General features: G+C 37.7%; 2 protein-coding genes across 2 annotated transcripts; one reads left to right on the top strand and one right to left on the bottom strand.

The window, feature by feature from the left end:
- Nucleotides 1-2,098: 2,098 nt before the first annotated feature.
- On the top strand, nucleotides 2,099-4,996 carry LOC21387410 (probable protein phosphatase 2C 8). Its single transcript, XM_024165866.1, has 3 exons — nucleotides 2,099-2,843; nucleotides 3,911-4,016; nucleotides 4,356-4,996. Exons 1-3 carry the CDS (start codon nucleotides 2,190-2,192, stop codon nucleotides 4,643-4,645), a joined length of 1,050 nt encoding a protein of 349 aa, XP_024021634.1. The 5' UTR covers nucleotides 2,099-2,189; the 3' UTR covers nucleotides 4,646-4,996.
- Nucleotides 4,997-5,121: 125 nt separating this feature from the next.
- Nucleotides 5,122-11,496, bottom strand: LOC21387408 (endoglucanase 6). The gene is given in 10 exon segments (XM_010098523.2): nucleotides 5,122-5,874; nucleotides 6,009-6,102; nucleotides 6,207-6,319; nucleotides 6,321-6,592; nucleotides 6,730-7,014; nucleotides 7,469-7,633; nucleotides 7,728-7,817; nucleotides 10,178-10,378; nucleotides 10,618-10,830; nucleotides 11,064-11,496. Coding segments are annotated over 10 exon segments (1,839 nt in total). The 5' UTR covers nucleotides 11,265-11,496; the 3' UTR covers nucleotides 5,122-5,669.
- Nucleotides 11,497-11,726: the final 230 nt, after the last annotated feature.

The following is an 11,726-nucleotide window of genomic DNA, read 5'->3' as shown; positions in this document are numbered from 1 at the left end:
TAAGTGCTTAGCAGACCATATTCCTAGTAACTGATGATATTACTAGCGGTAAAATGAGATTTACTAACGATTTTCATAAAAAGATTGGATGGAGAATTTTTTTTTTTTATAAAAACACTAAGTATGGGCCCAACACTCGTACTAGGCCCATAACATTTCAAGCCTAAGTTAGGCACGCTAGTGTAAAGGATCGTTGTAGACATGTTGGAGACTAATGGACCTTAATACAAATTTAGGTCCAATCTAAGATATAATATGAAATAATAACTTAGACAAAGAGCATGGTAAATAACTGATTTAAGTTGTTAACCTAGGACCGATTAGCAAAGGCAATTAAGGAAAAGTATATGATAAGGGTTTATTAAAATGATCTTTGTAATGTGAAAGAAGTTAAATGATCCATATTTAAAAAGGAAATATTTCTAAGTATAGGAATGAATTCCTAAATAGACTAAGCTAATAGACTAGCTTATAATGAGTCAAACTTACACTCTCGTGGGTTTCTTTACAGAACACAACAGTAAAGGTTAACTTCGGCGAGTAATATAATATAGTCTCAACCTTGACTGAAAGCAGGTAAGTGGAAATCTCACCTACAATATGAATAATTTTAAAGTGAAAAATTATACATTTCTTATATACATGTTTTTGCTCTATGATATAGAATGTCATGTCATATCATGTAACATGCTCACTAATGAAATTAATGAGAACAGTTTAAAGTTGAGTGTAGTACGAACCTCCCAAGATTGGGGGTTTATGTTCAGAAAAAAAAATGATGAAATGAATTATGGTCACAGTGTAGTTGGGGACCTTGCAAACCCTTTCTACTCGCTGATCGCGCACAATCAGTATGAACACTCGGGCCCATAAGATTAATAAATCAAGTTTATAAAAGAGCATAATTGGTACATGCATTACTGTTATGCTTTAAGTACTCTGTTTTTAATTAGCAATACTTAAATTTCTACTTACTAAGTATAAACTCACCCTTAAGATGTATTTATACTGTAAGGAAATAACAAATGAAAAGTGAATGATGGACAATGCGCAACAGTAGATGAGCAACGTGGAGAATGAGAAATTGATACCGCTCGCATTTTTATTCCGCAATATGTTTTATTATGACAAGACCTTTTTAATTATATGTATGTAGTATGGTTTTAAGAAGACCGAGACTTCACTTATAATTTAAAAATTAATGTATGATCTTTTGAAAAAAAAAAATCGGCAAATTTCACTTTAATTAATTAAAGCATTTTAAAAGAATTCATGATAGTAAGTTTAGGAAACGGCTTTCTAGATTGGATCGTCACATGTAGTACTTTTAAAAATTTCTGACTAATAATTCTCTTACAAATTAAATTTTCATCCTAAATCAAAATTACTGATTTAAATGTATGAATTAAAAAAATCCTCGATATTGGAGTACTTATTAGTGACCGTCAAATTAAAAATGTGAGGCGCCGATCCTTTTTTTTTTATTAACAAAATAAAGTTACGAGATTTTTCCCCAATACACCAGAGAAAATAAACACACATATATATGTGCTATACATATAACTAGAACTCATAGTTTAAAATATTTAAAAAGATAGGGAACATTTTTTAATTTATAGAAATAAAAAAAATATTTAAGCTCCGCAAGCTCATTATTGTTTTACTTTTTATTTTTTCTCACTCTATTGTAAAATCTCATGAAAAGAAAAAGAAAAAAGAAAAAAGAAAACAAGACCAATGTGTAGTGCAACATACATACCCAAACTCAACTAAGCACTGCACAGCAAAAACTAGAAACGCCACGTAATCTATTGAAAAATCCCACACGTCCTACTTATACCACCTATTCCAAATCACATCTCCCGCCAAAACCTCATAATCTCTGCCTCAATCCTTATGCCACGTGTACACCTCCCAATCCCAAGCGTCCACGTTAACCGTAAAAACCTCTCAACTTTTCCCTTGAAACACCGCCCTCTCGAGAACCAGGTGGCCTTCATCCAAAGGATCTACTTCGTTTCAACGGTCCAGATCTCTTCTCCGCCAGCTTATAATACATTCAAAAATTGCCACCTGAACTTCAGGTGGAAAAGATTTTCCCGAGAAAATCGAAAGAGAAAACGATAGATAGCGAAGGAAGGGAGAAATCGATTTAAAGAAAGGCTGGGGAACAAGAGAATCGGAAGTCCATGGAGAGCTTGAATCGGAAGGATATCGACTGTCGTTTGGAGGATTTATGTACGAACAAGAGAATGAGAGGCATCAGCGAGATCAACTCGTCGGGTTCGGAATCGTCCAACCGGAGGATGATTGGGAAATCCGATGGGGAGTTAGAGGAGAACGACAAGGGCGACAGGGGAAGGAGCTTGATCAAGTGCGATTCGTTCGGCTGGATCTCGGTGATCGGGCGGCGGAGAGCGATGGAGGACGCGGTAGCGGTGGCGGAGTTCGATTCGTACCGGTTCTTCGCCGTGTACGACGGCCACGGAGGGTCGGGAGTGGCGAATGCGTGCCGCGATCGGCTCCACCAGCTGCTGGAGGAAGAGGTGGAGGGTAGGGCTAACGGATCCGGCGACGGCGCGGCAGTGGAGTGGGAGAAGGTGATGAGGGAGTGCTTTCGGAAGATGGACGAGGAGATCGGTGGAGGTCGAGGGTTCGATGATCAGGATGAGGACGGCGACGGCGGCGGCGGCCGTGGTCGAGAGGTGGCGTTGAATACGGTGGGGTCCACGGCGCTGGTCCTCATTGTTGGGAAGGCGGTGGTGGTGGTGGCCAATTGTGGTGATTCTAGGGCGGTGCTGTGCCGCGACGGTGGTACTGTGCCCTTATCACGTGCCCACAAGGTGACGTGCCTTTTCTTATTTTTCTTGCTGTTGTTATTATTTCTTTTTTTTTTTTTCAAGTAATTATTCGCATATCGCTTATATTTATTTATGTGTTCACATAACATTACTGGCTGTTTGTTATATTTGTTTGGATCTCTTTTTTTTTTTTTTAGTCTTATGTTTGGATCTCTTTTTTTTTTTTTAGGCCCGTTCACTTCGTTGATTCGAGTTTGTAATTCGAGTTAAGATGTGATTTTGTATGAGAGTTTTTTACTCTAATAAAAAAGTTAGATGTAACTGTTTCTGAGAGATTTTTACTTAGCAAAACTCAAATTCTAAATTCGAATCGACGAAATGAACGGGGCTGATCTTTTGTTTGCATTGATTATAATCATTAAGGTTTTTAGAACTTTTGGCACCTATTTTATCGGGTTTTGATAATTTGTACCTTTAAGCCTTTTATTTTGACACTTTACGGCCTCAATTAGGATGTCCATCCTACCTGTCCTATTTTCTAATGTTCGTTAGCGACGAAAAAAGTCAACGACGGCCTCACCTCAATCAAAAATTCCCATACCTTGTATAAATTTTAACACAAATTACTCAATCCCCTAATCCGATATAAAAAAAAAAGGGGATAAATTGCAATGATTTAGCAAGTTGAGGGGTAAAGTTTTAAAATTAAAGTTTACTAATAAGTTGTCAAAATCTGATAAATTTGAAATACAACTGCAATTACTAAAACCCCTAATCCAGAAATCGTTATTGCTTCAGTAAATTTGAGATATAATTATGTGGTATTTGAGTTTCGTAGTGATACGTAACTCTATTGGTCAAAAAGTTAGTTCTGGTGATTAACAAGTCATTAAAATATGATATGCTTGAAAAAAGAGAAATGAGTGATTTTTATTTTAGTTTATAGCTCATACGGTGTGGTGTATGTGCATTTTTTCGAGTTATTAATAGCTCATCCATAAAGTTATATGGGCATTTTTGGTATCTAGCTTGATAGTCCTTGTCCAGCTGAGGATATGTTGAAGTAAGCATGGTTTTGTGATTTCTTATTTGATAACTCTCTTGCACAGCCTGACCGACCTGACGAAAGGGAGGGAGTCGAGGCGGCGGGAGGAAGAATCATGAACTGGAACGGATGCCGCGTCCTTGGAGTTCTTGCTACTTCAAGATCGATAGGTAAATTAAAGACTTCGCATCTGTTTTAATAACATTGCATGGAGACACCATATGAACAATGTCTATATATTTTTGCATCGATACGGGCTACGTCTCACAATGCGCTAGTATGTTTTGGCCTAAATGTGCTGGATTAGAAAGATGTTAGCATGAATGCTAGTAAGCTATTGCTATTACTGTACTTGTTTGATTCCTATAGCGCAATGGTAAAGGGTGATACTGATTTTTGAACGACTCAAATTCTCAATTGGTGGCATTCTATTTGTTTGTGTAATTAAACTTGACTGTTTCTATTCTAAGTATTTATTTGTTTATGGTAATATTGGCATGATTGAGGAGATTGCTATTTGAAGCCATATGTGATCTCTGAACCTGAAGTCACCGTTTGGAAACGTTCCGACTCGGATCAATTCCTTATAATAGCAAGCGACGGACTATGGGATGTAGTGTCAAATGAGTTTGCCTGCGAGGTTGTAGGAAGGTGTTTTGATGGGCAAATCAGGAGAAGGTTTCCCGAAGGGTTGGGTGGAAGTACTGCCGGAGAGGCAGCGGCTTTGCTGGCCGAACTGGCAATGGCTCGGGGAAGCAAAGACAATATCAGTGTTGTAGTTGTGGATCTAAAGAAGTAGAGCCGAGTGTGTTCCTTGATTTTTCTTTCGCTAGTTCCTTTTTTTTATTTTTTTTATTTCTGGTTTTAACTTTTGAATTTGATCGCCTGATGGCTTGATGTACAGAGATGTTTAGTCTGGAAGAGAACTTTCGTATCTGAAAATTCTTTGGTGGATTTACTGTTTTGACTGTCGTAAACTATCTGGGGGTCTCAAAAACTTTTGTTATTGATCAAATTTTTTAGAGTACTAATTCATAATTTCATTAGTCATTAGCTTTGATTGTGAAACGGATATCACATGAAAAGTAGTTCTAATAAGCTTTTGCCTAGGCTGGAACTTCTCTCAACTTGCTATTCTCGATTTTATTGATTGATGCAAACAAGTTGCTTGGATTAGAAATTTCCTGGCTATTAGTTTATCACGAGAATTTTCATTTCTTGCCTTCAATGAAGTATGTTAAACAGGAGGGATATGCCATATAAAGAAGATGGACAGAATTGAAGTTGCACAAACTATTATATTCATATTGAAATTTAAGTAAAACTTTTGCAAAGATTACAACGTCACGACACCAGAATAAAAAACAAAAAAGAAAAAGAAAAAAAAGGACGTCCGAAACTGCTCTGAAGTCTGAAGTACACAATGAAATGAAAGACTTCCCAGTTTAGAAGTCATTTTTCACTGCTCAATTCCCACTCTTTTCACTTTCACTCTCTCTCATATCTGTCTATATAAATAGTGTACTGGAGCAGAAGGAGGATGAGCACTTTTCTTAAACCGTCTCTTCACTCCTTTCTTCCCCAGCCTTGAAGCTTATTTAACCTGATCTCATCCTAAAGCCTACTCCGATCCCAAATCACAAGTAAAGATAAAAACGTCGAAAAAGGAAAGTTTTTAAAAATAAAAATAAAAAAAAAATAAAAAAAAAAAGAAAGATAAAAGACCTTTCTGGACTGCATTTGTATAGCTGCACAAATCTTACATTACAACCCCAGAAACTGACTGAGAACTTCTTTCCTTTGTGACTCAGTTTTTCTCCTTCTTAGGCTAATGTGTAGCTTGAGACTGAGACGTCTGCTGGAGAAGTAGAATGAATGTAGACAAACTCAAGGCTCTTTCCGGACGGCAAAGAGTTGAGCCATGACGGAAAAGTATAGGAATCGCCAAACTTAGAGAGACCCCAAAGTGGACCATAGAGCTTGTTAATTGAAAGCTTCATGTTTTTGAGTGTCTTAGCGGACTTGTTGGTCACCACTGTGGAGTATCTGTAGTAAGTATTTCCATTGGCACTCCATGAAGTTGTCAGTTTCTGTGCTATGGAAATTGGGCCAGAAGATGAAGCTGCAAAACAAGCTCCTCCAGTGTCTTAGCGGACTTGTTGGTCACCACTGTGGAGTATCTGTAGTAAGTCTTTCCATTGGCACTCCATGAAGTTGTCAGTTTCTGTGCTATGGAAATTGGGCCAGAAGATGAAGCTGCAAAACAAGCTCCTCAGTCAGATATCACTTTCCCATATATATCCAGCGTTATGGGTCAAATTTAAACAAAATCATTCAGAAGAGGAGGCCATGGAGAGTACCTGGAGTTGCTGGACTTGTTTCTGGCGTTGGAGCTGGTTTTTGAGGGGTGACATGTTTAGGTGCTGGAACCACCTCTGAAAAATGAAATCCATTGATCAACAACTCAAATTGACGTGGCAGGCTCTGTCTGCTCATAGTTATCTCTTTCATCGGCAAAGTTGTCATAAGCATCAGGGCCACCGACAAGGGCGCCGGTGAGGAGATTCGGGTCGCTGGCTTTCCTGCCGAACCAAGTCGCGTAGCCTTCTCGGCAGCCAATAAACTTAGGGCTAACCTTGTAGGAAACAATGGAAGAAGCCCTGTGGTGAACTTGGCGAGGGTAGTTGTTTCCATACCCAACCATGTAGCTAGTGGCTCTTGGGTTGTCCCCAAGAATGTAGTCCACCTGAGAAGTCAAAATTTCCAATCCACTTGTCAACAACAATAATCATACTAACACTCCTTGCTTGACAATGTTTACTAAGCAAAATATTATATGTCATCTTTTCTTAAGAGGACAAAATGTTGACTTCTCCAATTTACCTGAGATTTCGCGAAGGAGAGAAGCTGGGATGATGGGACGCTGCCGGAGGCACACTTGAGGGGTTTTCCGGAGGAGGCGAGGTAGTCAGAGTAGACAGTGGCCAAGAAAGAAGCACTCGTGACGAACTGCATGTTGTTCCATCTCTGCCTGAAAATGAGGCCACCAGGAGTCTTTTGCACGTTACGAGCGCCCTTGCCGATGCAAGAACACATAAAGTACTCTGCCTTCTGCTGGTAACTCTCAAACACTGATGCGTAGCGACCAGCCTTTCCTTGCATTAGGAACTGTAGTAGGAGCAGGACACACATTTTAGCATATCCTTGCCTTTAACAAATGTGGCATTTATGTTACTTAGCCTTGCATTTTCCGGGCAATAGTGTAGAAGAACACTCGTCTATTTCAAAAATAATCTAATTATGACTCAAATTTACTAAAGTTAGTAACATTGTCAACAACAAAGGCACGCTAAAGTATAAATTTATGCGGCTTAAACGTAATAGTTGTTGAAAATTTTGACCCAAACTTGTTAAAATTAACAACGTTATTCACATTAAAATACTCAATATCGTTGTTAACAAGCTAAACATTCTAATGTCAACAACATTTGCTAACTTCAACAAATTAGAGTCAAAACTTTCACCAAAACAAACATAATATTTTTTGTCATAATAATATATATTAAGACAAATAATACTATGTTAAGCAGCCAATATTTAGTGTCCATATTTAATACATTACCTTGGCAACAAGAGTCTGAACACCAGCATATTTAACATCCCAACCAAACTCAGTCATGCCCCATCCAGTTCCACCCATGGAATCCCCATTCTTCGCAAGGTAGTTCAAGTAGTACTGGTTGTTAGTGGCCTGGTACAACCACGCCGCGGCCCATAGTAACTCGTCCTGTTTAAACACATCAAAGCCCAATAAAAAAAAGCCCAACTCGATAAGTACGACTAAGGAGGCCCATAAAAGCCCAAAGTTAACGCATACGTACATTGTAACCGCTAATGGACCGGTAGTATTTTTGGGCCACAGTGATGCTGCCGTCGTATTTGCCCCTGTACTTATCGGCGAAATCGAACAGCTGAAATAAAAGGAGAGAAAGCAGAGCCGTCAGATTTACACTGGTAGTAATTATTGTAAAATATAGAGGGTATTATTGGAAACCCAAGAAAGGAAAGCATAGATAAGGTGGGGGCGACTGGCGAGTCTGTTTGTGGGCGTTACGAATCCACCGACAGGACTCGCACGTGACAAGGCACATGAAAGTCGCACTCATTATGGATCTTACATGTGGACGGTTAGGATCCGGAGGACCGAAGACAGTACGGTCAAAAAAAACACACTCACCGTGATAGACGGCCAAAATGTGCGTGTCGCCACGATCCAACATATGTGCCGGAATTTTTTATTATGCCCAAAAAATGCACAAAAAACGACATCGTTTCTGTTTTGTCCTATTTCGACAAAGCTTGCGGGTATTCTAAAATTTCATAAAGAAAAATGGTGACAAAGTATAATTAAGGAAAAATCGGAGCCCTTTCCAATTAATTTACAGGGGGCGAAATTACGCTGGTAAGTAGCAACTAGCAACTAGTAAGCAATGACAGGACTGACAAAAGAGGAGGTTGGGTCCCACACAACTGCCGTATTAACTACGACGGTTTTGCTATCATACGCCTGTCGCGCATTGTAAAAAGCGATAATAGTTAAGTCAGGCGCAACAGTCAGTTCAGCAGCAGCAAAATGAAACCGAACCTAGCTAACCTACGCCGGAAACGGCGCATCAGAGCAAAACTAGAGTCCTTTTAGCTATCGTGGTTAAAAAAAATTGAATGTTTAGTTTAATTTCTTAATTTACGTATATTTTTTTTAAGAAAAAGTATTATAAATTATGATTGAATTCGCAATCGCACGCAAAAATTAATCACATCTAATTTTTTTTATTATAATAAAAAATTTTATACATAAAATTATATGTTATCTCAAATTAAAAATTCAAATCAACAAATTAAATATACTCGCACGTGACAAGGCACATGAAAGTCGCACTCATTATGGATCTTACACGTGGACGGTTAGGATCCGGAGGACAGAAGACAGTACGGTCAAAAAAAACACACTCACCGTGATAGACGGCCAAAATGTGCGTGTCGCCACGATCCAACATATGCGCCGGAATTTTTTATTATGTCCAAAAAATGCACAAAAAACGACATCGTTTCTGTTTTGTCCTATATCGACAAAGCTTGCGGGTATTCTAAAATTTCATAAAGAAAAATGGTGACAAAGTATAATTAAGGAAAAATCGGAGCCCTTTCCAATTAATTATTACAGGGCGAAATTACGCTGGTAAGTAGCAACTAGCAACTAGTAAGCAATGACAGGACTGACAAAAGAGGAGGTTGGGTCCCACACAACTGCCGTATTAACTACGACGGTTTTGCTATCATACGCCTGTCGCGCATTGTAAAAAGCGATAATAGTTAAGTCAGGCGCAACAGTCAGTTCAGCAGCAGCAAAATGAAACCGAACCTAGCTAACCTACGCCGGAAACGGCGCATCAGAGCAAAACTAGAGTCCTTTTAGCTATCGTGGTTAAAAAAAATTGAATGTTTAGTTTAATTTCTTAATTTACGTATATTTTTTTTAAGAAAAAGTATTATAAATTATGATTGAATTCGCAATCGCACGCAAAAATTAATCACATCTAATTTTTTTTATTATAATAAAAAATTTTATACATAAAATTATATCTTATCTTAAATTAAAAATTCAAATCAACAAATTAAATACACTATTTCATTTGTTTTCCAAAACCATCTTCCACTTGGATAGTTAGAAAAGAGTTAAGAAAAAAACAAAAGCGAAAGCAGAAAACCCAAGTTGTGAAAATCCCTTTATTGTTTCCGACAAACAGTAAAAAAAGCACTATTATTGTAAAGACGAGTAAGACAACGAAAAAAAGAACATACGTGAACAGTGGTTATTTTGTTTACATTATTGGCACGCATTTAAGTGTGAAAATATAGAGGGAAATCTTAATGCTAGCATAAAGAAAGAAGTAATTAAATAAAATATAACGTTAATTTTTTTCACAATTTATTCTCTGTTTTCAAAAATTACTGTTTCAATTTCATCTCCACTTACTCTGTGGAAGGCCAAAAAAAAAAAAGGAATGACGATTTGCTTGAAGAAATTTCCGAAAAATATTTTAATATTAAATATATAACAACTATAAAACAAGATGTGCAATCTGAAATTGTTTTCTATATTTTTAAAAACATTTTAAGGCTATTTTTGTTTTTTTTATGTTTTTAAAATCTGAAAAATACACATAATAATTGTTCAAAAAAACAAGATAAATCGAAAATTGAAAATTGAAAAAAAAATAAAAGATACATATATGTATTTAATTAAAAAAACAGAGAATGAAGTAAAGACCTGATGGGCGTGACGGAGGAGAACAGAGGAGTAGCCAGGGTTGGTGCGACGGAAGACGATGGAAGCGGCGGCCATGGCGGCAGCGGTTTCTCCGGCGAGATCCGACCCGGGGTTGCTCGGGTCGATCCTGTAAGCACGGCGGTCGGTGGTCATGTCCTCAGGTCTTTGCCAGCAGTAATGGTCACTGTTCCCGTCTCCCACCTAACCACAAAACCAAATTATCATCCCCCAACAATGACATTGACCACAATTAGTTTCTAATCCCCACTTAGATTACGTATAATGATGTTTAACACCACAACCTAACAAAAAGAAACCACTTATTGCAACTTTAAAAAAAAATTAATTCTCTTCTTCCTTAAACATAACTAGATAAAGGAATGGTTTTTCTTTCGTCTTTCGCAATTGGGCATCGACCAAAAAGTGAAAAAAAAAAAAACCTCTCCATAGAGAACATAAGGTTGAGGGTGAGCTTTGATGAAGTAGTCAGTGCCCCACTTAACAGCGTCCATGGCATGACTAAGCTCACCATTCGCAGCCATTTGCTTCCCATACTCAATAATGCTCCACGACACCATTGTCACTGTGAACGCCATTGGTAAACCAAACTTCACATTGTCTCCCGCATCATAGTACCCTCCAACCAGATCCACCTACCAAGAAGAAATCTCATTTTTTGTATCAAAAAGAAAAAAAAAATAAATAAACTGGTGCTTTGAAACTCATTTTATAATGATTTTATTTTTTATATAAAAATGAAAATAAAAACGTTTTTAATTTTGAACAGAAATTATTTTTAAAAATATATTTAGTAAATGATTATTATTTTTCTTCTATTTTATATTAAATTATTAAAAATATTTGTTTCCTGTTTTTTTGCGCTTACCCCACTGGCTTTTCCGTCGTTGAGGCCAGAATTGGCTCTCCAAGTGACTCTCTGGTTGTGGGGGAGATAGCCGGATCTTTGAGCTTCAAAGAAGAGAAGACTCTTGCTGAGAGCTTGGCCATAGTCATGGCCAGCCAAAGCAAAGGGAGAAAAACAGAGGACTAAAAGCAGAGAAACAAGTTTCACAAACTTCTTCTCCATTATGGAAACTGAAAATGCTGAAAGAAAACACTCTGATCTGTTTACAGATCGGTTCAACAAGAGAATTTCTTTTTAACTGTATATTATAGTATTGGAGGATTGACAATGTGGGTATGGTTTATCAGCTAAAAACTTCTGATAAACCCACCAAAGAAAGATAGAGAGAGAGAGAGAAAAAGCAAACGCTTTGAAAAGGGTGAGAGAGAGAGAGAGAGTGCAGAGAAAGGCAAGAGCTCGAGGCTCTATATATTGAGCAGCAGGGGAAGGCCAAGTGACCAGATTTTGGCAGAGAGCATTAAATTATTTTACATTTTTTAAAAACAATTTTGCTATATTATTGTTGTTATTTTTTCTTTTTTGGAGTTCGGAAACGGTTGAGAAAAGAGCAGAGCCATGTGGGTGTCCCCTGGCTCTTTACAGGAAGGGTCGGTGTGGGTTTAATGTATTTGTGGTAAAGAAAAT

Source organism: Morus notabilis, unplaced genomic scaffold (genome assembly GCF_000414095.1).
Source record: "Morus notabilis unplaced genomic scaffold, ASM41409v2 Scaffold540, whole genome shotgun sequence".
Taxonomy (NCBI): Eukaryota; Viridiplantae; Streptophyta; class Magnoliopsida; order Rosales; family Moraceae; genus Morus; species Morus notabilis.
The sequence above is the reverse complement of the archived record's forward strand: the minus strand, read 5'-3'. Positions and strand labels throughout refer to the sequence as shown.

Excerpts from the sequence above, each read along its gene's own strand:
- LOC21387410 (XM_024165866.1), top strand. The coding sequence starts at position 2,190 with ATGGAGAGCTTGAATCGGAAGGATATCGACTGTCGTTTGGAGGATTTA. Across the intron at positions 2,844-3,910 it reads CCTTATCACGTGCCCACAAG|CCTGACCGACCTGACGAAAG; the intron begins GTGACGTGCCTT and ends TCTCTTGCACAG. Across the intron at positions 4,017-4,355 it reads TGCTACTTCAAGATCGATAG|ATTGCTATTTGAAGCCATAT; the intron begins GTAAATTAAAGA and ends ATGATTGAGGAG.